Below are 27,922 nucleotides of genomic sequence, written 5' to 3'. Positions count from 1 at the left end.
ACATCAATATATAATAAATATGAGAAACGGTGCAGCTCACTGACCTTCGCGTGACTCTATACGACACTGTGTTTTTGATAGGGTGCGCGTGCATGCAGCACTCGAGCTATTGAACTGCCGCTAGCGTTTAGCATACAGCCTGCTGAGGTAAACATCTTTACATAAACCCGTTTAACAGACACAAAGCTTCATTTCTCTAACCAGTTACGTCCGCAGACTAATGCGGCAAGTTCGACCAGAAACTTACTCGTTGATTCTTCGAGTTATTCATGTCGCTGTGAGATGAGGCAGAAAAGTCCCGAATCACGCCGATTGCGCAATACTATCACACGCTCGCGCCAAAAAGCCCATTAAGCGTGTGCGCCTCAGCCAGTGACGCGTCCCCGATAAACCGGCACGAGATCGAAAAGTGTCCGGAAGATGGACATATGGACGACATCTCAGTCCAGCCCGGTTAAGTCCGGTCCTTCTCTCAGCTTGCCAAGCCGCTTCGAGCCAACCAGCGTGGCCAGAGAGGAGGCGTGGGCTCGCCTTAATGCAGGACTCGGTCTCTCTCCTCAGCATTAGTTTTCACTTCAGGCTGTGGAAAGGCATGTGTGCCACAGGTGCTGAAGCATCACCTCGTCCATCTCTCTCTCTCTCTCTCTCTCTATCTGTGTCACTCTCCCTCCCATCTAAATCATCCTTATATCATCTTCATCCTTCATCATCCTTCAGCATCATCTCGTCCATCTCTCTCTCTCTCCATCTCTCCCTCTCTGTCTCTCCCCCTCCCATCCAAATCATCCTTCAATCATCTCATCTTTTATCATCCTTCATCATCTTCATCCTTCATCATCATCTCGTCCATATCTCTCTCTCTCTCTCCCTCCCATCCAAATCATCCTTCCATCATCTCGCCATTCATCATCATCTCGTCTATCTCTCTCTCTCCCATCCAAATCATCCTTCAATCATCTCGTCCTTCATCATCTTCATCCTTCATCATCATCTCGTCCATATCTCTCTCTCTCTCTCTCTCTCCCTCTCGGTCGGTCTCTGTCTCTCTCCCTCCCATCCAAATCATCCTTCCATCATCTCGCCATTCATCATCATCTCGTCTATCTCTCTCTCTCCCATCCAAATCATCCTTCAATCATCTCGTCCTTCATCATCTTCATCCTTCATCATCATCTCGTACATATCTCTCTCTCTCTCTCTCCCTCTCGGTCGGTCTCTGTCTCTCTCCCTCCCATCCAAATCATCCTTCCATCATCTCGCCATTCATCATCCTTCATCATCATCTCGTCTATCTCTCTCTCTCCCATCCAAATCATCCTTCAATCATCTCGTCCTTCATCATCTTCATCGTTCATTATCCTTCATCATCTCGTCCATGTCTCTCTCTGTCTCTCTCCCTCCCATCCAAATCATCCTTCTATCCATCCACTGTTCCATTATCCATCTATCCACCCATACATAAACATCTTTTCATCCATGTATCCCTCCATCCAACCATCCATCTCTATCCATCTGTATCTGTCTTTCCATCCGTCCACAACCAAGATTTAGTAGCGTAAATCTATCCGACCATCTATTCATCATTCTTTCCATCCTTCCATCTATCCAACCACTACCAGCCATCCATAAATCTGTCCAAGCATCTATCCATAAATCTTTCCATTTATCCATCCATTTTCGATCAGTCTAGGAAGGTGTCGCAAATATAATAAAACCAAAAGTGAGTGTGTGTCAGTGAGAGAGAGAGAGAGAGAGAGACACTACATTCCAATACGGTTTCAGATGCTTGAGGATTAATTGCATCACTACACTTACAATAGCAAGAGTGATGTGGTTGTATGCGTAAGAAGGTCAGGACACTAGTGATCTGTCTTAGCACGAGTCCTGGTGGTTGAACTACATAAACTCAATGCATGCATCTTGTGTTCTCTGACATGTAAGCAGACTAAGGAAATGAAACTCCTACAGCCTACTGCAAGATAGATCTGACTTCAATTCAGCTTGGATGTGAGGATAAGATGACATGGAATTGACATTAAATTGACTGGGAGTAATGATGCATTACCTGGATAACACATTTCATTACAATTAAGTATTTTATTGTAAGTAAAACAAGACAGTAGATGTACACTGATCAGGCATAACATCATGACCACCTGCCTAATACTGTGTTGGTCCCCCTTTTGCTGCCAAAACAACCCTGACCCATCATGCACTGTCTATTGACACCTTTCTATCAGAACCAGCATTAACTTCAGCAATCTGAGCAACAGTAGCTCATCTGTTGGATCGGATCACACGGGCCAGTCTTCACTCCCCACGTGTATCAATGAGCCTTGGCCGCCCATGACCCTGTCGTTGGTTCACCAAATGTTCATGCTTTGGACCACTTTTGATAGATAGTGACCACTGCAGACCAGGAACACCCCACAAGAGCTGCAGTTTTGGAGATGCTCTGATCCAGTCATCTAGCCATCACAATTTGGCCCTTCATCAAACTCGCTCAAATCCTTACGCTTGTCCATTTTTCCTGCTTCTAACACATCAACTTTGAGGACAAAATGTTCACTTGCTCTCTAATATATCCCACCCACTAACAGGTGCCATGATGAGGAGATAATCAGTGTTATTCACTTCGGTGTACATGATCAATGAGCTCTTTTACATTTAATACTCCATTAATTCTTAATGGCAAATAATACATAAAGCAGATCTGATGCATCCAAGAGTGTGCCGCCTATAAAAACAACAGCCTCTTATGCGGATTTTTGATCTGGTTTAATCACAGGCCACCTCTCGAGTGTTTGATCAGGTGGGCAGCTGGAGAATGGAGGCTGCCAAGGCGCTGACACATTCATACAAAGATTAAGATGCCTCTAATATGCTGTGCCAGGACGAACAGTGGGCACTATTCAGCCTGGTGGAAAAACAGCAAAGCATGCCAGCATTCGAGAGATGCATCTCAAATAGATATGGCAGTGCAGGAGGTAGTGGGTAATGGAGAGTATTATTCAATTAGAATCCATGTCAGAAAACCTGCATTGTGCTATTTTGAAACAGGGCACTAAATACAATCGAACCGTGGATAGGTAAACCACTGCAGTTCTGTTATGGGCTTGGAGAGAAAAATTATGAGAGTGGGAGAAAGGGAGCATAGGTGAAAGAGAGGCGTTTTGTGTAGTGTGGGTGAGCTGTTAAAAAAAAAAAAACATACAAGAAAATAAAAGATGGCACAGAAAGGAATAGGGTACTTTCCACAAATCTGTTAAAAGATAAAACACTGGATTAAATGGTCAAAATCAGTGGGATGATTTGGCAAGGTATTACAGGTTCCACCCATCTCAGCCCAATAAAAAAAAAAACCCATAGATATACCTAGAGCCTGTTTTCTCTCAGGTCCTGTAAAATCACATCTACAGCATTTACAGCGTGGGTTTCTAAGAATCCCCATCGGTGCAGTAATAGGATCTAGCAATGAACAGCTGCACACATAGCTGTGAAGCATGACATGGGCAAAAATGCAATGGGGGGAGGGAGAGAGAGAGAGATTGAGAGAGAGAATGTTAAAGGTGCAGAATGAGTATAAACGAAACACATTATTCCTAGTCATTTATCTTAAAGGTGCAGTATGTTGTTTCTTTATAGTCTTTTATAGACATGTAATGATGATGTCATTTCAAAGACACAATAGTAGTGTTACACAGTATTGACACCATTGATTGCCTCTGTATCCTGTTTCAGGGTTTTACAATTCTCTGAAACTACACTGGACCAGTCTTCCAAGAGATATTTATATATATATATATATATATATATATATATATATATATATATATATATATATATATAAAATATATATATATATATATATATATATATATATATATATATATATATATATATAAAATATATATATATATTATATATATATATATATAAATATAATATTTTATATAATAAAATATAATATATATAATAAATATATATATACAGTATGTTTTAATCTGATTGACCCCAGGATATGTACACACTTATTTGTATAGCAGCATTACTAATGCAGTGAAGTGTTATTCACTTCACCTGTCAGTGTGCATAATGTTATGCCTGATTGGTGTGTGTGTGTGTATGTATGTGTATATACAAATAAGTGTGTACATATCCTGGGGTCAATCAGATTAAAACAGTAGAATCCTGAGCAAAAAGAAGAGACATGTATTGAAGATATGTACACTAACACTAATGTAAGAGTGACTACCTACAATACATCTTCAACATTTCATCAGAATGCATGTACAGTGATCATACATCTAACTGTTTCTGTGCTATTTAATTGCTCACTGTATGAAAACAGCCCATTTTCTAAACAAACAAAATCCTGTTTCCTTTCCTAAAGCGGTCAGTCTTGAGACCTCGCTTCCTTCCTTGATGTAAGCATCAGATGTATGCTCCACAGACGTATTTGCCTCACAAAACAATCCGAACGATTGCACTGTTTGGGGCTGCTTGTAGTTTTTATATTAATGGCTATCAAAGTTTATGGTTTTCAAACAGGAAATGTGTTTTCGCTGCTAATCAGCTAGGTCATAAGTGACCATGACCATGACGTAATGCATCCGAAGCTAATTACTTCTAAAGTAGCCGTGGAATGTTAAGACTGATCGATAGATTACCCATGTGCATTATGTAGAAATCATCAGCTCGGAATATAAACCAAGCTAATGGTTTAAATGATTTATTAATTGCATCAAAACATTCTCTTATGAGGTGGAGCTTCCCATTTCACTTCACAGAGTCTCCACAGTGATAAAGCAACACTTGAGTGTGTTTGTTGTAACAGAAGGAACTTGCAAGCCCTCACAGCTAATAGCAAAAGAATAACCATTAGGCAATAAGAGTGTTGTTCAATCAATCAACTAATGGGTTCAATAAAAGTGTTTTTAAACAGAAAATTGATTTTGAGGAAATTTGATTTTTGTATTACAGAAACATCATGAGCTTGGGTTACTGTGCAGAGTTTCATATGTTCTCAATGTGCTCATGATTGTAATTGAACATTTTATCCTTAAAGTTGATGTGTTAGAAGCAGGAAAAACTGGCAAGCGTAAGGATTTGAGCGAGTTTAACAAGGGCCAGATTGTGATGGCTAGACAACTGGATCAGAGCATCTCCAAAACTGCAGCTCTTGTGGGGTGTTCCCGGTCTGCAGTGGTCAGTATCTATCAAAAGTGGTCCAAAGAAGGAATAGTGGTGAACTGGCAACAGGGTCATGGGCGGCCAAGGCTCATTGATACACGTGGGGAGTGAAGGCTGGCCCGTGTGATCCGATCCAACAGACGAGCTACTGTTGCTCAAATTGCTGAAGAAGTTAATGCTGGTTCTGATAGAAAGGTGTCAGAATACACAGTGCATGACTGGTCAGGGCTGTTTTGGCAGCAAAAGGGGGACCAAAACAATATTAGGCAGGTAGTCATAATGTTATGTCTGGTCAGTGAATAACACTCGTATCTTAAATGCCACTATTAACACCATGAAAAACACCAGAGCAGTGAAATGATGCAATGATCACACACAAAAAATATTTCACACTAAAGAGAAGGATTTGTTGTCTTCCATTACAAAGCTGTACTGCTCTGCTGTTGTCCTCTATCTTTTACAGATTTGTTTTGTTGTAGAAAAGACATACCATCAGCAACACTAGCAAATATATCAATCCTCTAAAACGTTTTTGAACATAAAATACCTTAGGTAGAATTCTGCCTTGTGTGATGGATGATGGCTATCTGCACCCAAGAGTACACTAAAGCTCTTATTTCAACTACTATTTTAACACCTCACACATTATTGGCCACACAGCGGTGGACCAAAGGGCATGCTTAAAATTCCCCTACGTCACCCTAAACAACAGGGCTTCACAGCATGACGCAATCCGTGTAACTCGATACACCTCAGTCTCAAAGTTAAATTCGAGCCAGCTTTAAGTGGGACCAACCCTTAAAATGAAACAATTATGAGGCAAATGACACTAAGAGGTGATTCCACTGACTTCACCAGGTGGAAATGGGAAAAGTTCTTTTCAGGAGCCTCCATGCTCTGAGAACCATAACACCACCGGCAGAAGCAGGATCAATGGGGCTGAAAAGCTGACGCAGCTTAGGCGTGCCCAGGGGAAATGCAGTTACTCTAAGGAAGCTTATAAATCTAATGGAACCATTTAGTGATAATGCAAGACATGAAGCACTGGGATGAAGCACATCAATCTTGCAAGTACTGAAAGATGACTGAGCTGCTGGTCAGAACACACTGACCTGCAGCTCCGCTGATGAAAAGTGAACTATTGGGTAATAGTGGGGTTTTGAAACAGGAACATAAATTTCATTGTAATAAAGGGGGCAGTGTGTAATCTGATAGTGTTGTCTATCGAGCGGAAGAGTAATATAGCCTGGTACAATAAGGAATATACATTCTTACATCTGTAAATGGTTAGAAATGAAATTATGATTGATATCCAGTTCCAACTATCATTCTAATGAATCTCAATATAACAACCTCATGTGCCTCATTAATCAATACTTTAATAACATTGCGTGTAAATGTTCTCATAGACCGAGTGATATAATAAAATCTGACACATTTACAAATGTTTCCTTTACGCTGATGCAACCCCGTCACTGCAGCGTGTTGGCTGCCTTGAACTAACTCTCCATCCTGATGTACCAGCTATTTTATCTTATTTGTTTTTAATAAGTCATTAATATGAAAAATTGAATGTTTAATAAATTAGTTCATGCTGATGAAATAAATAAGCAATTTGTCCAACATAATCTGTACACTAGATTTCAGGAACTCGTGCTTATATGATTTGAAGCTGATCGTTCAAAGCTCACATTAGATTTTTAGCACCACGTAATTTATTTGTAAATGCTGAATGTAAGATGGAGTTGGCCCGCCCTTTGCAGCTTCCACTTTTCTGGAAAGGATATAACAGCTTCAACTCTTCTGGGAAGGATTTCCACAAGGTTTAGGAGTGTGTTTATGGGAATTTTTGACCATTCCTCTAGAAGTGCATTTGTGAGGTCAGGCACTGATGTTGATGCAGTCTCCTAATTTATCCCAAAGGTGTTCTATCAGGTTGAAGGACTCTGAAGTTCCTCCACACCAAACTCGCTCATCCATGTCTTTATGGACCTTGTTTTGTGCACTGGTGTGCAGTCATGTTGGAACAGGAAGGGGTTATCACAAAACTGTTCCCACAAATTTGGGAGCATGAAATTGTCCAAAATGTCTTGGTATGCTGAAGCATTAAGAGTTCCTTTCACTGGAAATAAGGGGCCAAGCCCTTTTGGGTGTCCCAGAACTTTTGGCAATGTAGTGTATGTGAAGAATTTTACATACACTATTTTTCCATTTACATTTATGGCATTTGGCAGACCTAATCCAGAGCATTTATACAACCAAACAGTTTAAGGGTTAAGGCCCTTGCTCAAGGTCTTGGTGGTGCTGGGATTCAAACTCACAACCTCCGAATCAGTACAGCTACCATTCTACACATTTAAACAAATGAAGTGAGAATGAGCATTCAGACAGGCCATGACCCATAATCTAAGGAGTACTAGGTTGAGGAGGGCTTCTCTTCTCTTCCTTATCTGTGAAAACACAGACTCCACACTCTAATCATCATCCCTCTGTGGAGCAATCTGGAGATACAGTGACAATGCTAAAGATGATCAAATAGCACAAGTGTTGCAAGAGTCTCTTGGAATTCCCATATTCCAGCACCACCCCTCCTCTCGAGAGTCTGAGGTGAGGAAATCCGTTAGGCTAGTGTTAAGAAAACACTCCTGCTGTTTTGTTCCAGCTTCACTGCAAGACGCAATTCAATTACACAGCTGATGAGTAAAGAAACATCTAGACTAGAGAGGGGTAGGTCGGTATACAATCCGCCCATGTCATTTCGCTCAGCACAAAATGTTTAGTATTTGTAAACAAATAAAGTTGCATATGTTCCTCTGAAGAAAGAACATCTGTCTAGGTATGGTCAGAATAAAAAGAAAATCATCTACACCCTTTGCACAGTCAAGTAATAGCATGTACAAAACATCTGTCTTTACACTAATGCAGCACCTAAATGACTAGACTTATGTTTCCACAAATGGTAAGAAATATGAGCCTTGTATACATTGTAACACCAAGCTGCAGTATTTTCAGGGGATGGATTTTATGACAGGTTTTGACAGGTCCATATTTCATCATGTTTGCCTTCTATGGTATGTATAAGGCTGATCAGACCTGGAAGCTGTAAATTTGACAAATGACTTGGGATAAAGGTGCTACTTCAGTGAGACAGGAAACTTGTAAGACCTTGAGGTAGCCTGTACATTTAAACTGCCATGAAATTCACTAGCTTTTCCTTACAGTCAGTGCCCTAAATAAGGCTACTAGTGAGAGTATGGTAGATTGATCCGGTTGTGCCAGGTTTGGGTAAGGGGGCCAGACGGAGGGAGGGATGTGGTCTCCAACACCCTGGCTCCTGGGTGGTGTTTTTCAAAGGAAGCTTGGCTTGAGTTGAGGCATTTGGATGGTTCCTTAGCACAGGCTGTCCTTTCAGTCTGTACTCTGACCATGCCAGTGCGCTGGCCAGAGGCACAGAAGGCTAAGAAGGGGCGTGGGTGATTGAACACAATGCCTCCTTTCTCCAGCAGTCCATGCCTTACGCTCCTCCAAACAAGCAAAAAGTGCCAGGAGCTCACAGCAAGTAGACTCGGTCACAAAGAGGCAGTCACACAGACCTAGTAAACAAGACGTCAAACTGGATAGAGCAAAGCCCAAACAAACAAGCTGGTAATTAATATACTATTTCCATCGGTGTGGAGATGGAGAAGAATTTCCTGTGGACGATGCAAAGTAACCACAGAGCCTGTTTACATCTTGCTAAAGATAAACAGTCGACTGAATGACCTTTGCTTGTGCATAATGACCTTTGCACTTAAGAGTCTTAAAAACAGTGAGCTTTGCCGAAGTGTCTTATTGAATAGCTGCTGCTTGATGTCTCACAGGAATCTTCCCATGGAGCAATTGTTTGTCAAAGCAGGTTTTGATTCATGTGACTGTTAACTCACAGCATTAGCACGCTGAAAGGGAACAACGGGTACTTAATCTTTTTCCTCGGTTCCATTCACCTCGCACTTACCATGAAAACAAAGTAATAATGTAGTTATCTAGGGGGAAACAGATCACTCCATTATTCCATGCTCCAGGAGAGGGCTGGTCTTCTCATGCCCTTTCAAAATTCATCTTCACAGCAGATAATTGTGCAAGATCACCAATTCCTTTGCTGACAAGCCAATTCAGATCTTTTGGAACATTTTCAGGTTGCTCTCTTTAATTCAGAGCATTACAGAAGAGCCTTTTTTAACATTAAGACAGCAGAAACATTTCAGAAGACTCAACGGCTCTCAGTCGTGTGGAACTGGACACACACAGCGCAGACTCTCTCACTGCGAATACATAGTAAATATTTTGTTTATGTTTATAAAGCCACTCTGTATCCCAGAGCCAGTGGTCCATGCCAAAATGGCAAAATTCAGAACAAATGGGGAAACATTTTCTTCTGTGATGTTCATCCTAAAAACGTCTCTACATAACATTTCTGGGAAAGAAAAATAACCATTTCATGAAAAATTCTCAGTGGTGTAAAGTAGCTGTGCCGTGCTATAAATGTACAAATGAAAATTTATGGATGGCGCCTTGACAATAGGCACGAGGTGCCAACATGAACGGTGACAGGATGGTGTGTTTCCTGTAAGGAAAATCTATGGAAATGCTGTGAACTTCCTGGTCTAGAAAACAACCTGTGGAATTGAATCAACACAAGAGAAACACTAATAATTAACTACATCATTCCTGTAATGTAAAGCATGTACCAGCCAAGGACAATGACGTCAAACCTATTCAAACTCAGAACATTAATCCATATGTGCTATAATGTATATGAGAAGTTGAAAATGACATCATACCAGCCAAGAGCTATTACACACTTTTCAACCACTTCCTGTTCCCTCACCCAACTTAGCGGGGTAGGAGTTGTGGTACTCCAGCAACAAAAGGCTGTTGACACCGCTGAAGTGTTCTCTGGGAGACAGAGGGTTATAGAAATCTGTTGTAGTAAAGGCAATGAGGTAGTTGCCTCTTGGAGGAAGACATGTTCAAACAAGGATCAGCTGAGACGGTAAAGCAAACTCTTCCTACATCATTCCAGACACCATTCTGTCATCTTTAAGGAAGAGAGGAAATTGCCTTACACACGGTGTTGTGCATTTTGTGTTAGCCCAAAATCCAGACATTATTGAGAAACAGAGGAAAACAAATAGATTTGAGGAATCCAGTTACAAGGTTAAGTCCCAAGGCTGGGGTGAAATGCTTTATTAAAATCATGTCTTTAGTCATTTTCAGGATTCCCGTTAAACTATGAGCAATCCATTCTTTCAGGATTTTACACAGCAAGCTTACACAAAAAGAGATGTCAAGTGTGGGAGGAGTGGCATGTGGGATTATTTTATTCAAGACTCTAAATAAACGCTGAGAGATATTGACTGGCTTTATTCTGAATCCTTGAACAGTGAAATGAAAAACTTCAGGTCACTATCCAAGCTCTGAAAGATCATATGGCTCCTTTTATGTCTTCTCTTTAAGACCTGATAAACACACACATGCTTTTCTTCTTTCAAGCATCCATCCTAAATGAATCAAAGCTGATTAACTTCAATAAAAAACACCACAAATAATCCTGCTAGCCTGCAGTAAATTAAATGAGCATGTGAAAGAAATATGGCCACAGCACCAGGTCTGAACGTTCTCTACGTCAGCACTGACATACTGAGGTCCTTTCTATAATTTGGGAAAGACAGTTCTGCTGTGAGACAGATGTAAGGTCATGTGTGTGTGTGTGTGTTTGCAGACAGTGAGATGGCCACCTGGCTGCTTGTTGTGGAGAACAGGCTGTAGGGAAACATCAGAGTGCTGTAAAGTGTGAGCTCAGCATGGGCTGTGAAAAAAAAGGAGGTGGGAAGGCAATAGTGTTCCCTTCACCCAAAAGCCCTGTGAGGCAGACAAATACTGAACATTACTCGTATACAACTGCTGCAGGTTACAGAAGAAAATGTGTAAGGGGATCTTAAACTAATAAAAAAAGGCGTGGCTCTCAACAGAACAAAATAATTAGACCTGTTTCATTGTTTGTTATTAAGTTTTTGTGTTTTATTTGATAATCTGTGGGTATGTTTCGCCATATATGATGTATGTATAGGTATTTTCAGCTATATATGATGTATCTATAGGTATTTTCAGCTATATATGATGTATCTGTAGGTATGTTCGGCTATATATGATGTATCTGTAGGTATGTTCGGCTATATATGATGTATCTGTAGGTATGTTCGGCTATATATGATGTATCTATAGGTATGTTCAGCTATATATGATGTATCTATAGGTATTTTCAGCTATATATGATGTATCTATAGGTATTTTCAGCTATATATGATGTATCTATAGGTATGTTTGGCTATATATGATGTATCTGTAGGTATTTTCAGCTATATATGATGTATCTATAGGTATTTTCGGCAATATATGATGTATCTATAGGTATGTTCGGCTATATATGATGTATCTGTAGGTATTTTCGGCTATATATGATGTATCTATAGGTATTTTCAGCTATATATGATGTATCTATAGGTATTTTCAGCTATATATGATGTATCTATAGGTATTTTCAGCTATATATGATGTATCTATAGGTATGTTCGGCTATATGTTGATCTATAGACATGTATAATTAGCTATATATGATCTATAGGTATGTATAATCATGTGTAAATCATTTAGAATTTGTGTTTAAAATGTTTTATAACCATATAAGAATCTCTAGCAATAACAATTCAATAACATGTTTGCATTCTGTCTGTTCTTCAGAAATAAATTTACACTTAAATACACTTCTGGTGGCGCATTATTTCACCCAACGTGTTAAAAGAAGTTATTTCAGTAGCCAGGATTGCTTTCCCACTGTCACAGAGTAAAAAAAAGCACCACAAACTTCACCACATCAGATATGGACCACAGTAAACAGCTCTCACACCCAAAGATTTCAGATCAAAAAGTGTACTGGGTTTACAGGACAGGGTAATCTCTCAGATTTTTACAGTGTGTGTGTGTGAGTGAGTGAGTGAGTGAGTGAGTGCGTGTAAATGTGAGTGAGTGTGTGTGTGTGTGTGTGTGTGAGTGAGTGAGTGCGTGCGTGTAAATGTGAGTGAGTGAGTGTGTGTGTGTGTGTGTGTGTGTGTGTGTGTGTGTGTGTGAGAGTGAGTGAGTGTAAATGCGAGTGAGTGTGTGTGTGTAGCGAGCGCCTTTACCTGTAAACTGAGGGCAATTTGACGGATGTACAGCATATTCAGGTCCTCCAAAATGCGCATTTTCTCCTCCATGTCCAGATTCTCTATCGGCATTATTTAAAGAAACAATCAGCTGCAGGTTTTGTAGTGTGCCCGTCTCCTCCTCCTCCTCTTCCTCAGCGGTGTTTTAACACTGAACTTAGAGCCATGCTTAATGTTGCTCATTCAGTGAATCACTTCTCAATATAGAAAATCCAGTAAATCGCGCGTGCTTTACAACACAAATAAAGGTCGAGTTTCCGGTCAGTGTTGTGACAGCTTGACGTCTTAACACCGCGCAAACTTTTGGAGCTTTTCAGCGTGTTTCACACACTCCCGTACAAAAACGTCCGATCGAGAGCGCGCGACGTTTCATATCACACACACCGATCCACAAACACACACACTTGGCACGGGTGGAAAATGCTGAGGAGAGAGAGACTCCGTGTCGCTTTTCTTGGCTCCGTGTTCTGTGAGAGCTGTTCTCTGTATCTACACCAGGGCCATGAACTCGCCTCTGCGTTACGGTGCGCGCGCGCACACACACACACAAACACGCGCGCGCGAGCCCGCCTCTCATTCACGTACAGTCAACTACAAGACCACCACAGACCATGCACAAACACCCTATTCAAAGCGATTACTAACACATTTGTGACTTTACAAAGTGTTAAGAGCATGCACATACATCAAATGGGACTGTCACTTAATGCCACATAACCATATTACTGATTATAACTCTGTCCAGATTTCCATTTATTAATTCAGCTACAGCTATTCTCTAGAACCACCCTGATGTATATCCAGGCAATCCCTTACTGAATTTTGTTTTTTAATCACAGAATGGTAATACTAATTATGATTACTACTACAGCTACATGTTACTACTATACCATCAAGGTTGCTATGATGATTAATGAGTTATCACAGCCTAACTAACTGCCCACTTTAGAGGAAAGGGATTCATCTACCTAAAAAAGTTTTATTGATATACTTAATAACATGATCCGACTGCAATTTTGATAAAAACAGAAAGTTCTGTCTATAATGTTTCTACCGCTCGGTGAATGAAAAGCTGTAGTGGCTTGAAAAAACGAATATAAAAAGATATAGATATGTTCTTTGTGCTATTTTCATGTCTCCTTTGGTCATGATGATCCTGGTCCTTGGGAATTCGTTCACCTGTGAAGTAATCCCTGGTTAAAAAAAAAAAATGCTCTAGAAGCCATGGTTCTCAAAGTGGGATCTGTGGACGGTAGCGGTACGTAATTTTTCCGTTTCTGTTACAGTGGTGGGAATCACTACTGAGCCTGTTTTAGTGGACGCTGAACTTGGATTTCTTCCAAGCCTCAAATACTTAAAAACAAAAATAAGCATGGATTTCATGATGAGGTCACTAAAACCGATTCTGAGTGGACAGTACATAAACAGCCAACATATAACTGTTGATTAAATATTTGCTGCCTAATATTTGAATAGCTGAATTATGTCCACAGATTTTTTTGATAACATCTGCTCTACACAGACTAATAATACAATGAAACAAAGCACTTGGTGAATCTGAAAGGACTCAAACCCTGAAAGACTACTGTTTTAGGTCCGATTATCCCCATACCAACCGCAAAACCAGGCTAATTATGTAAAATTCTCCATAAGCTAAGTGGAAACCCCACTGATGCACTAACGACACTGTGCAGCCGGAGCTGTAAAACCAGAAGAGACAAAGACACCATCTGTCTCGCCCAGACAACACTACAGTGCCAGGTCTTGCAGTAGTCATCCAGGGCTGTGCCATATGTCACTGGTTAATAGTATTTGTAATCCTGGCTTTTGTGGTACTGATACCACAGATACCATATGCAAATAAACCACAATATTCTGACCAATCTGGGTTCATCTCTTTTCTGTTGCCATTGTGGTCAAATTTCTCTACGTAGGCCAATCCGACAGCAATGAGCTATAATGAACTCAGAAACTACACTGACCTAATAGTTCCTCATGAGCCCTTGGCTGCTGTTGTTGAAAGGACATCATTTACATTCACATTATTTACTCTCACCCAAATGAGGATGAGGTTCCCTTCGGAGTTTGGTTCCTCTCAAGGTTTCATCCTCATATCATCTCAGGGAGGTTTTCTACGCCACCATCGCCTCAGGCTTGCTCATTAGGGATAAAATAGTTACTTAACTTTAAAAAATGTTTCTCTGTGTTTCTATACTTCTGTAAAGCTGCTTTGAGACAACATCCATTGTTAAAAGCGCTATACAAATGAACTGAATTGAAAAATTGGCCCACTGACCCACAATATGCCACTATTCAAAGCTGGAAATGTTTAGCATTTTAAATAATAATTAAACATAACTATAATCCAAAATATAAATCACAAACGATCACAAAGTAGTGATCTGTAATAGTGCTGCGCTGTAATAAAAATCATATTTCTCTATGCAGATACGCATGCATTTTTAATGATCCTGGCAGACACAGCACAATATATGTATCAATCTTTAATTCCCCATGATTTATTGAAAGCAAACATAATTCTGTCGAGCTCTCCGGAGTTCTCTCCAAGTGCATGAGCTCAGAGGTTTTCAGTCTGGTCCTGAGAGACCACTAGCCTGTCCACTTGTGACTTTTATTACATTCCAGCTCTAAACACACCTGAACCAGGTGATAAAGGCTGCAGTAGGTTAAACATCTGGGGTTAGACACAGGGACACCATAAATAAAATGCACACATTAATTGTTAGTTATCGAGTATCAGAATGGACCAAAAAAAGCTGAGGATACAAACATTTACAAATCATCCGCTCATTCTTCCCCCCGAAATGATGAATGGGAGTTATTACTTTAACAGATGTTTGGGACATTGTTGGATAGCTCATCCAGGTTGGTTCACATTCAGCATTTCTGATGAAATTCCTGTAAAAAAATGAAGTTTTCTTACACGATCCGCTCGGTGTTGAAACTAAGACACTCCAAGCCCGGTGTTCTTCCCACACTAGATTTGTAACCGCCTTGTGCAATACACCACACTGGGAACCCCAGTGGGAGATTTATTATTCTCTAGAATGCTTTGGGAGATGGAAAGAAAAATAGCCTAGCAAAGAAGGACCCCAGGAGAGTGGTATTCTCTATTTGTAAAAGCAGACGCAGGGTCTCGACTGCTGTGTTCATCAGTGAAACCCAATCAACCACCTGGGACAGTGAATTATGTTCAGCATTCCTCTCCTGCAAGGACATGCGCAGAGCTTATAATGTTACAGAACCAGAGGAGCTGCAATGCACAACAGAAATCATTCCATTCAAAACAGAGAGCTTGGTCCAAAAAGGGCTGACACTATTATGCAAAAAGATTAAATCGTACTGCCCTGTGAATAAAAAAAAATCCTCTCTATTATCTATTTAGCTAAACAATTATGCCTAGTGTTTGTAGTATACATGCGACACAATGTGATCTAATACATCAATATGACACACCATCACGCCTGAATACAAATTTAGACTGCCTTAAACACTACACAGTCTCCAAAATAACCCTTGTGAATGCAATGCAAAACAGCTATTATCCAAATTGAAGGGTATGCGAGCGGGCCTCCCATCACGATGTGGCTTTCCGTAGCTTAGTCTGCATCCTTCAGGACAAACGAGCTGCTTAGAGCCGCTTTGTTGTCCTGTCCGGCTGCCAGTACGGTAGTGTCCTGGAAGTTACCGAACATGACGCACACTTGAAGAATATTCTTGTTGTGAATCAGAGGTTTTGGTCGACTGCCAGGTTCTGAGGTCATTTCCACTACCAATAAGCTAATCCATTCGTTTTTCCAGCATGCTATGTTGCATAACAGGATAGCTGTGCATTTAAGTTAGATAGGACAGGGCAGCCAGGGGGTCATATGAGCTGCTTCAGGGACGATTAACAGTGCTTGCTAGGCTATTGTTTCTGAGCGGATGTAGGGTGACCATATATTGGGGGGCATTTCCTTTCACTAATCAGGAGGGAGGGAAAAAGTTTCGAAGGCTGATAAAAGTCAAAGCTGCTTAGGTGACACGAGAAAGGAATTTTGAGGGTGGGGCAAGAAAATGCCATACTGACGGAATAATGCGAGAACACCACTCAGGAATTAACTGGTACTATTTTAAGACTAGAAACACATGGAGAAAACACCATTTTTTTATTTGTAAGTGTAAAAGATCAGTAAATCACCGAACATTGAGGGTCATTTAAAGAATAAACTGTGTTTTCACATAACCAATAATCATGTTGTGTTCAGTGCTCCTGGGACTGCTGCTCATTTAGTACACATCTGCAGAGCAAACAGATGGGCTGTGGCCTCAGAAAGGCCCCTAACCACTACAAAGGTCCTCTGCTAAACACACACCCCCAGCTGTAAACCAACTCCCAGCCACAAGATAGAAAAACGGCTGGATAGATATACACAGCGCAGACACTTCAAAAGTTTAGAGGCGTAACTGGAGTGGGGGGGGTATCATTTAAGCACAGGAGACACCTGTTTCGTCTTATGACATCAATGTTTAGTCCTGCAGGCATGAGGATCAAAATAAGGTTGAAATTCGGTCGCTGATGACTCGAAATTCATCAGCGATGAGAGAGGGCAAAGAGTGAAGGATGATGTACAGTCAGCAGATGTCTTGCTCCACAAACAAGAGTCCCTTTCCATTTACCCCAACTTGTGCAACATTATCTTGACATGGAGTTTACTCCAGTCCAGTTAATAACGAACTTTAGAAGAGGTCATATTTGTTTAATATTTCAGTTTCCAGATCTTGGCTCAGAAGAGGTTCTTGGCTCACCTGCTTAAACACAGCCACTTTCACACTCCTTTTTCTGAGCTTCTCTTTCTCTCCTGCTTCCTTTGGAGACTCTCCAACTCGCAGTCAGCTGCAGTCCATGTGATCTGGCCCCTGAAGTGTCTTCTCTCAACTTTAATGTTCAAATGCAGCTTGCCAGGGTGCAGTACTTCCAAAGCATTTAAAACACTCTAGATCACTCTGTCATGTATTTGAAACATATCCAAATACACAGATTACAGACCATGGATATTTATACAAGCATTTATATATGTATATAGACAGCTTTACACTCACAGAAACTCTGAAGTTCTGAAAACTTTTCAGTGTTATTTCAGGACATTTAGCAAATACTGAAAAGCATTTCTCACAATTCTCAAAAACGTTAAAAATAAAGTCTCTCTCGGACAGAGTTAGATACACTTACAGCTGTGAATTTCACTATACCCACTGATTTGATCTGGATGAGAACTGGACATATGTTCATTCACTCTTTAGGAGACAGTGAAAGCACATCTAAAGATGACCCACTTGGAAACGTTGACAAATTCTACAAAACCATTGAACATCTTCACAGCTCTGAGAAACCCAGCTCTTGATGAAATGCTTATGCACAGCTTCCACCAATAGACTGTGCAATATCTCCCCCATGTGGACATTTCACCCTCATCTGTCCTCATTTTGAATAGACTGAGATGCTCTTTCTTGCACACACACAGAGATCACAGCAAACCACATGAAGAGTGAAGTAAATCACCGGGTGCCAGTGTTTTAATGGATCTGCTTTAGTCATGTTTCCTTTCCAGAACAGCTGGAAGAAAGCAATACACACAACAAGCGTGGAGAGAAACACTCGAGTGTCAGCTATTCATGAATAACAGAAAATTAATATATGTTATAAAACATTTTTTTCATTTCATTGTCTGTACCGCTTATCCGATCTATCCTCGGGTCACGGGGAGCCTGTGCTTATCTCAGGCGTCAAGGCATCAAGGCAGGATACACCCTGGACAGAGTGCCAACCCATCGCAGGACACACACACACACTCATTCACTCACGCAATCACACACTACGGGCAATTTAGAGACTCCAATCAGCCTAGAAGCATGTCTTTGGACTGTGAGACGAACCCGGAGCACCCGGAGGAAACCCACCAAGCACATGCAAACTCCACACACACAGTGAGCGGGAGCGAGACTCAAACCCAGGACGCTGGAGGTGTGAGGCTAACCACTAAGCATGTTAAAGTAAAATAAATAATGTGTCACTTAAACATTTTCCTATAATGGCAAAGTATTTTTCCCTGAATTATTTGTTCAAAAATGTATTAACAAAAGGCAGAACAATGCTGACCATTTATAGTTACATTTATTGTTGCGATCCATCTGCAAAACAAATTAGCTCTTGTTATCACTTAGGTTAAAGCAGCTATAAACTGTCAGTCTCTCTTTTGAAGTTAATAAGAAACAGAAAAAAGGCTTCAAAATTAAAGGAACAGCTCTGACCGGCACAAAGCTTTGAAACTTTACCATACGTTATTATAAATAACATAACTATATTGACATCACTATAAATCGCATTACTATAAATGTTAACTAAATAGCTCCACGCTTTACCATTTCATCAATGATCAATGGCAGGTTAAATATCATCTTTCTTTTTGCTCATTATTAGGTTTATGTTCTGTAGAGTGACCAATATACTAATTCATGTGAATAAAATTAACTTTACAGCACTAAAGCAAGTGCATTAATATAAAACTGTGGTGTGAATTACAGTTCAGAGCCTCTGTTTGAGAAAATTACTCAACACCTACTGGCCAATCAGAATCAAGACTTCGGCAGTGATCAGGTATATAATTGTATATTTGTCACATGCTCATGTCGGTTTCTTCTGTACAACATCAGAAGGATTCGGCCATTTCTATCCACACAGGCTGTTCAGGTGCTTGTTCAGTCTCTGGTCATTTCAAGACTGGACTACTGCAACTCTCTACTGGCAGGTCTGCCTCTGAATGCAACTCGTCCACTGCAAATGATCCGAAATGTTCAACCTGACAAACCACCCAACTGCTGTGTTCCCTCCACTGACTTCTGGTAGCTGCAGGCATCAGATTCCAAACAATGATGCTTGCCTACAAAGCTAAGAATGGACCAGCACCATCTTACCTCAAAAATCTTATTACTCCTCACACTGTACCTCACTCCCTCAGATCTACTAGCACTGCTCGACTGGTCCCTCCATCTCTCAAGGTACAAGGTAGGTATACATCTAGACTCTTCTCTGTTACAAAGACTACAAAACAAACCCATTGTGATAGAAGCAGTACTTATTAATATATATGTGATGCACAAGAGAGCTCTAAACACTACGAGAAGCGTAGCACAAGAGCAATGTCTACAATATAATGAATCATTAATAAGGTCTTTGACTCTCTTTCACAAAACGCATTCATGCACAGACAGGAGCAGACTGTGATTTCACAAACTCAACACCTGGCTAGATTAAGTAAGTGCTTCAACAGCATATGACGTCATTGTTTTTTCCAGTCCAATGAAATCAGATCGCTTTCAACATGACGTGGAGGAGACCAGGTGCAACAGTTCGGTTGGATGAAAATCACCAGACCAGACACACGGAACATGTGATGAATATATGAGTCAGGTCAGAACAGTCTACTACTGCCTCATTCATACACCATCGTATGTTTGGCCAGGAATAATTTACCTCAATTAACCAATGTTTAGTATTAGTCACTTTTATTTCCTTTAACATCAGGAACTTTTCCCAGCCAAATAAACTCCACAAACCTGCTCCATAATCCAGCTTTAAATACACCGATCATGCATAGCATTATGACCACCTGCCTAATATTGTGTTGGTCCGCACTTTTGCTGCCAAAACAGCCCTGACCCGTCATGCACTGTGTATTCTGACACCTTTCTATCAGAACCAGCATTAACTTCTTCAGCAATTTGAGCAACAGTAGCTTGTCTGTTGGATCGGATCACACGGGCCAGTCTTCACTCCCCCATGCATTAGTGAGCCTTGGCCACCTATGACCCTGTCACCAGTGTTCCTTCCTTGGACTACTTTTGATAGATACTGACCACTGCAGACCAGGAACACCCCACAAGAGCTGAAGTTTTGGAGATGCTCTGATCCAAACTCGCTCAAATCCTTACTCTTGCCCATTCTTCCTGCTTCTAACATCAACTTTGAGGACAAAATATTCACTTGCTGCCTAATATATCCCACCCACTAACAGGTGCCATGATGAAGAGATAATCAGTGTTATTCACTTCACCTCTCACTACTCATAATGTTATGCCTGATCCATGTATTCGTACATATTTACTCTTTAAATAGTCATGCAAGAATATTTGCTTATGTATTAAAGCCATAGTGGGGGTTTTTCAGTCTGGAAACATCATTTCTAAGCCTTCTTGTTTTTGAGTTACCAGGAATTAGGTTTCGATTCATGTGACCAGTCAAAAGAGGCTAAATAAACTCTCAGTAATGAATATAGTAATAGAAAACATACTGCTTCACAAATACTATTTTAAGAACCTGTGATCTACAATACAGAAGTTCACTAAGGAGAAAATGTGTTGAAAATATACAGTCCTTCCCTAATTCTGGAAAGTGTGTAGGAAATAAAGATGTGAACTAATGAATAATCTCTTTGTAGAAAAAGTAGAGAGAGAGAGAGAGAGAGATGTTGTGCAACATGATGTAATGACACTGGCTTGAAGCCCAGAGGCAATACGCTGCTCAAAGAAAGATCAAGGAGTCCATTCAATTCAGACTGCTCTAAAAAAACACACAGAGGACCATTCAGTCAAAGTCCGAGTCCTGTATCAAATCTTGTCCATCCATCAGCAGGTTCTATACTCGATCATTTAAATAATGAATAATAATATTGATTACTCCAAGACAGGGCAAGACTATTTATAATGTCAGTGATGCGTCTCTTTATTATATTTTTTTTTGTGTAGGATAAGATGTCAAGGTATCTGTAAATGTTGCCAGATTTCTAGTTATGTAAAGCCAATCAATAGTAAAGTAAACGAGGCTGAAGAGAAAGGGATATTGTGTAAGAATGACTAAGACTGAGGCGAATCTCTGGTAAGACTGGGATTTGAACTCACTTTCCAGTGGTTTGTGTAGAGATAATAATCCACATTAGAATACTATAGTGTCTCTAACAGCTGAAAATCTTTCTAAACATCTCTAATATGTATGAATGTAACATTTAGTTAATTTAGCCAATCAGACAGGTAACAAATACGTTTGTTATGCTGTAGAGAAATTTTGCAGGTCTGTTCGTTCTTTTAGAGATTCACGAACACAATAAGTTCTTCCATCTGATGAGGATCAAAAATAATATATGTACTTTACGGGGTCATAACCTAATGAAATGAATGTGATCACACATGGGATCCTACAGCGCTCTCTACCACACCAAAATACTACCTCAGGGGATATCTTTAGGAAGAATGGTGTTCATCCATCCAGTACACCTCTGGAGACTTGTAGTATCTGCGTCACTGTGTACTAAAGCTTTTCTGGTGGCTTGCAGTAAGCCAACACTTTACTAAGTCACTTTGTAAATAGCTATTTAACTGAAAGAAAGCCACTTGCTTTCTTTCAAGCTGACACACAACGACTGACGAATGATTATTTTTGTATACTTCTCATCACTAACATTAATTAAAGTTAACGCATCAACAGCCAAATAACAATTGCAACACATAAGCCATGTACTAACATTTGGCTATGGTACTATCCATAGAAATCTAAAGGAGTCTGTTTTATTTTCACTCATTTTACCAGATAATTTATTTATACAGTTTTACGTTCAAGGCTACTTTAAGTGAGACGAATCTTCCCAGACACACACAAAGTGGTTTTTGACAGATTAGCCATTCTATTTAATCAGTAATTATAAACGAAGGAGGTAGGAGGTGAAAACAATAAACATTAGCAAATCAAGTCAATAAATAGCTGGCATTCCTCAGACTGTGACACAAGTCTACCTCCTGCAGCTTTGACTCTACTAAACAAATCTGAAGTCAGCAGAATAAATAGAATAAATGGCAGCTCCCAGTTTCTCGCTATTTAGAATCAACCAAGTATTGGTCCTGGTCAAACTCAGCAGGTTGCATGAGGCTGAGTAACCAAGCTGTATCCAAGCTGACCAAAACACAAACAGCCAAAAAGAGGAGGCATTATATTTTCTCACTAGGAAGAAATTTGGTGGCTTAGGAACATAAACATGTGACACGTGAAAATTTGAGTCATTCCCATTTTTAGCATGTAAAATATTGCAAAAGAAATAGCATGATGTTTTTGTCATCCCGTCATCCCATCATGGAGTCAGGACATGTGACAAGTTTAGACAAGCGCTGATGTAGCGTATCGGTCAGCGGTGGACGTTCGGTCTGTCAGAGATGACTACGCTAGTGTGTCAACAACAGCATGCTTTTGTCGGACAGTAAGTCTGGTTGAACGTCACACTAGAGAAACGTAAAAGAGCATGGGGATTGTGTTAAATGAGAACACAGGCCAGGTACATTATCATATAACCATCGCTTGTACACACTTTATTAGCTCCCATATGTAAACCAAATGGGTGTAACTTCCTATTTCCACCTGCTGATTTTTTAAAACAGCTTCCAAGTCACAAACTGTGCACTGTGAAAGCAAGTCCAATCTCCATCACTTCACTAAACAGCTTGGCCCCCTAGCAGCAGCAAACCAACACGTCCAGCACTGTGAAGTAGACCATAAAAGTATTCATGTTAGATCAGGACACAAGATTATGCACATCCTTTTATGGAAGGAACACACAGTACATGAATCACTTCCTGCTTCAGGCAATGGTATGCGAGTAATGCCTGTTTCAATAGACTCTTAAATAATACCCACAAAGATTAACATGATTAATGATAAGAGTAGTAGGATTAAAGCAAAAAACCCTGTTGTAGCTTTTACTATTACTTCTACTTAAGTATGACTAACAATGGAGTAGTCCTTTATGACTACATGGGATAAATAACACCACCTGTACACTTGTTTATTCATCCAATTATCCAGTCAGCTAATCATGTAACAGCAGCATGCATAGCTCAGATACACAATAAGAGCTTTAGTTAATGGTCACATCCATCATCAGACTGGGGAATATGTGTGATCTCAGTGACTTTGACAGTGGCATAGATGTTGGTGCCAAGTGGCCTGGTTTAAACATTTCACAAAATGACCTGATCTTTCACGTACAAGTCTCTAGAGTTTACACAGAATTGTGTGGAGAAAAAAAAAACCCTGTGTCTGTGGGTGGAAAATCCTTTTTGATGTAAAAGGTCAGATAAGAATGGCCACACTGGTTTGTGATGACAATAAGGTTACGGTTAGGCTATACAGCTAAAACGCTGTTTTCTTCTAAAAACGCTCCGCGTCCACATTATCGTTTTCAGTTGTTTCCCAAAAGTTGGTCCCCCACGCTGAAACGTCTGAACGTCCCTGTACTGCGCATGAGGAAAATCGTAAGACGCTTCGACCTGCGTCATTTCCGCCTGCCGTTTATTTACTAAAAAATTCTGTCTCCTTTGAAGAAAAGCAATCTGGACTATATACAAACTGACATTAATCTTTAACAAGGCTGTCAAAACGGACAGCATCCAAAACAACTGCTGTCCACCATCTTAGCTGAATTGGTCACCTGACTAAAAATGTGTCATCGTTTTCGAAAGCCTCCATTTTCACAGTTCACAATGCAACGTGACAATCCACTTTGGAGAGCGTTTTCAAAAAGCTACATTTTCGTTGACTAAAAACGCCGTCTCAGCGTGGACGGAAGGCAAAAACGGATAGAAAAATACGTGTTTTTAAACGAAAACATATTAGTGTAGACATGGCCTTACTCAGAAAACCACATGTTGCAACCATGGTGAGCAGAAAAGCATTACAGAATGCACCATGTCAGTTCCACTCCTGATGACCCAGAACTGGAACCTGAGGTTACAGTGAGCACAGGCTCAACAAACTGGACTGACTGATCTTAAGAGGAAGTGTTATCCATCTATCCATTTTTGAACCGCTTATTGAGAAGAGCCTGGAACATGTCCCCGAGAAGAAACAGGGCAAGAGACACCCTGGACGTCGTGAAAGTCCTTCACAGGACACAATCACACGCACCAGACAAGTTTTGAGATGCTAGAATAAAAGTCTTTGTACTTGGGAGGAAACTGAAGTAGCCAGGAGGAAACCCCTGAAGCATGGGAAGAACAAGCAAACTCTGCACACAGGGAAGAAAGAGGAATCAAATCCTAAACCTGCAGGCATGAGGCCAACGTGGTAACCACCAGAGGCAGCCTCCAACATGTTGTGTTCCACATAATAGGAATTTCAAAGTCTTTTCATATGAGCACGATTAAGGACCTAAATATGTCACATGAATCTAGTAGATGAAGCCATGCCTTTGAGCACGAAGTGTTTGAAACCAGGTTAGCGCACCGAACAATACATTTTTGAGTATGTGTGTTTTAAGGGTTGCATAACATACTAGGAACTTCAAAGATGAGCTCGTCGCCATATTTGCATTCGTTTGATGTGACATTTTGAACAGCGTTCGTCGGAACAATAACCTGAAGTCTTTGTTTCAGAAAAGAGGAAGTGGGAAGTGGTGGCATCTGATCAGATTCAGAAAACCATCCGCTATATTTGGGCTGCTTGTTTTGTCACTGAAGCAAGCTAGCCATGAACTCAACCAGTCATTTCTACAGAAGAATGTGCTTCCTCTCCTAAAAAAAAAAATTACCCACTCAAGCTGGCAGTTTACATTTGGGCTTTGGTATGAAAACACAGAGACTGGCTTCTCTGATGACTTTCCCATGAAAAAAAAAGAAATCAGCATCTGTCACAGTGAGATCTCAAGAACCAGCTGTGATTATCTTCACTAGGCAGCGTCCAACATTTCAGCTGTGCGCTGGTCAGATAAGAAAAGATCATTCTTCATATCCTGATGTCCTTGTGTTCTAGGGAAATGCGAGGTCAAGTCATTTGGACCGTCATGATGAATGGCTAACTTATACTGCGTTCATTTCCAGTGCAGCAACACTGGACACACACAATCCTTTCTATTACAGTGAGTTGAGAAAAACAAAACATTAAGACTCCAATATGCAAATTTCACATTAGGAATATTCAAGATTTGTATAGAGCAATTTAATTAAATATGACTCCCAATCCAGCCTTGGCCTTTTTGTATTTTTGTTTGCACCTGCTTGCATTATATTCTACTGAATTCACTCGGTTCTGTTTCCTAAAGTATAAACAAAGGAATCCCTTTAAACCACAGTGACGCCAACAAAGGCGAATGAATGACGACTGTACACATGTTACACAGCAACATGTCAACGCAATGATAATGAATGTGGCCTTTGTGTAGGTGGTCATGCGATCCAGCTATCCGGATGAGGGGTAAAGTGCAGATTCTTCCCTTTCTCTTTTTCTGCTGTCTCTTTATGGTGCAACATTACATCAAGCATTTTTTTTAAATCAATTTGCCAAAATAATTGCCTTTAAAATTGGTTTATCAAACACTGACTTACTGTATAGAAATAAAGCAAAAGGTTAAAAAAAATAAATAAATAAAAATGCAGAAATCAGCCAGGTCATGAGCTAGACTGATCCAATCAACTGAAAAATGTACATTAAATAAAGCAAGCAGAAATCTCTAAATGTATGCAACTGTATTTATCATGCACTTCCCAAAGCATTCCTTAATGATGCGTTTATGTTTTTCTATACAATGGCAGGATGCTGCTCTTATTGTTAGCTCTCCAAGATTTGTCTCGGACCCTTTTGCTGACACGTAAACGCCCATTCTCACTCTGCGAACAAAACCCAATACACCTCTTTTCTAACCAGCTGCTCCATGACAGAGCAATGCCCTGCATACTAAAGACAGCTCTAAAAAGAGCAGGGCTCTTGCGGCCTCAGCGGGTAGACGATTAGCCTCCAGTGTGGTTTTCACATGCAGGGACTCATTCTGCCAAGGGACTCGTGGTTCCTTCTGTCGAAATCCCAAAGTATGCACTCTGATCCTAAAACACGCTCTCCCGTTTGGGCCTCGGTGTTGAGTGGTTCCTCATTGTTGTGCGGTGCCTCGGGGTTTTTCTGAGAGGCCGAAATGGACATTTTTGCATTCTTCCTCATCAGATAGCTCATTCAGAGCTCATGTTACCTGAACCTTCCCTATAGATACAGGCAGTTGGGGGTCATTTCAGAAAGAGCGGAAAAAGAGGCAGTTGTTGTCACTTCAGCTGGTGAAGCAGTGAAACAGACTTTTAAGGCTTTAGTACACGGTCCATACAAGCCATTAAGGGAGTATACAAGAAAATAGCTGTTTATGAAAACTTGTGCGCTTTTATGTCCCTTCTTAAACATTTCCACATGACGTGAAAACCACAGAAGACACATGCCTCTGCAGCAGGCCAACACAAAACATCCAAGAAGAAGTTAAAGGAAATGTGGAAAACTGCTTAACGGAAATTCACTGCAGAACACATCACTGGAGAGAACGCCTCAGTCCGTCGCTACTGTGTCTGCACTTGCAAACAAAAACAAATCTCAGGACTTACATAAAGGCTTCCAGGGGAATGTGTTTGTGTGTGTGTGTGTCTTCCAGAGTATAATGTTTCAAATTTACTGGCACTCATCACTGGACTGATCGAATACACTACGGTCACTTTACACCTACCTACAGTATGCGTTCATATGGAGCGGACTGTAGAAAAAGGAGCAGGAGGTGTGGGAGCTTGCGGCCAGATGGGTGTGTCCGGTGCTCGCTCGCCTCCGTCACATCCAACCACTTCCTCCTTCAGACTGGTCCAGAAAAGTGCTTTAGCAAGCAGCCAGAATAGTTTGGTGGACCGCTTTCACTCAAGCAAAAAAAAAATCCCTAACATTTCAAAAATAAAAATAGCTTAACTTGGTATGTCCTTTCAAACTATCTGGAGCTCAAAGGGTTATGAACTTGTTCAAGCTGAAGGATTTGCTTTATAATCAACCGTGCTGAAAAATAACATGCACACTGACACAAATATGCAAACAATGACAGATGAAACGCACAGATGGGGAAAAATGGGAAAGAATTCGGCATGTCGACTTGACAGAGATCTGCAGAGAGAGGATGACACGCGAGCTGTTAATGCAGTTTGACAGAGGCCTCTGAAAATGCACACGGATGAGAATAACTCATTAACTCATATCCCAAAGATGGGATAAATGATGATTACTTTCCATCTACAGCGTTTCCTGAAGTGCTTTCTTCTTCTTGTAGTGCATCAGTTTCCCAAAACGGTGTACATTGGATCTATTGTCGGTCACATAAGTCAGACGTTCCCTAAAAAATGCTACCAAGAAACCAGAAAGTCCTCCGTATTCCAAATGTCCGAAAACATGAGGAATTCCCGACCATGACGAAGCACTGACACTGGAGACTCCTTTCAACAATAACCCGGCTAAATAAAAGTCTCCTCACAGAAAAAAACATCACCATATAAACAATGACGCACTTTTTAACTGGAGCGTCTGTCATACAAGTCCCTGTGGAAACCGTTACCCTAGAAACAACCTTCTTTCAGAACAAGTACATTAATATAAACCTGTGATT

At 40.6% G+C, this 27,922-nt stretch overlaps 1 protein-coding gene across 4 annotated transcripts in view; it reads right to left on the bottom strand.

Moving 5' to 3' along the window:
* The window catches only part of rtkna (rhotekin a), a 60,897-nt gene that overhangs the window by 29,178 nt on the left and 3,797 nt on the right, over positions 1-27,922 (bottom strand). The window contains exon 1 of one of the 4 annotated variants that reach the window (XM_058374412.1): positions 12,414-12,948. The exons of 2 other annotated variants lie outside the window; for them this stretch is intronic. In XM_058374412.1, coding sequence (XP_058230395.1) covers positions 12,414-12,506 — 93 coding nt within the window. In that variant the 5' untranslated portion in view covers positions 12,507-12,948. Of the gene's footprint in view, positions 1-247; positions 610-12,413; positions 12,949-27,922 lie in introns of those variants that run through there. One more of the 4 variants, XM_058374413.1, reaches the window with a different exon arrangement.

Source organism: Hemibagrus wyckioides, linkage group LG22, assembly GCF_019097595.1.
Source record: "Hemibagrus wyckioides isolate EC202008001 linkage group LG22, SWU_Hwy_1.0, whole genome shotgun sequence".
NCBI lineage: Eukaryota > Metazoa > Chordata > Actinopteri > Siluriformes > Bagridae > Hemibagrus > Hemibagrus wyckioides.
This window is presented reverse-complemented; position numbering and strand designations above follow the sequence as displayed.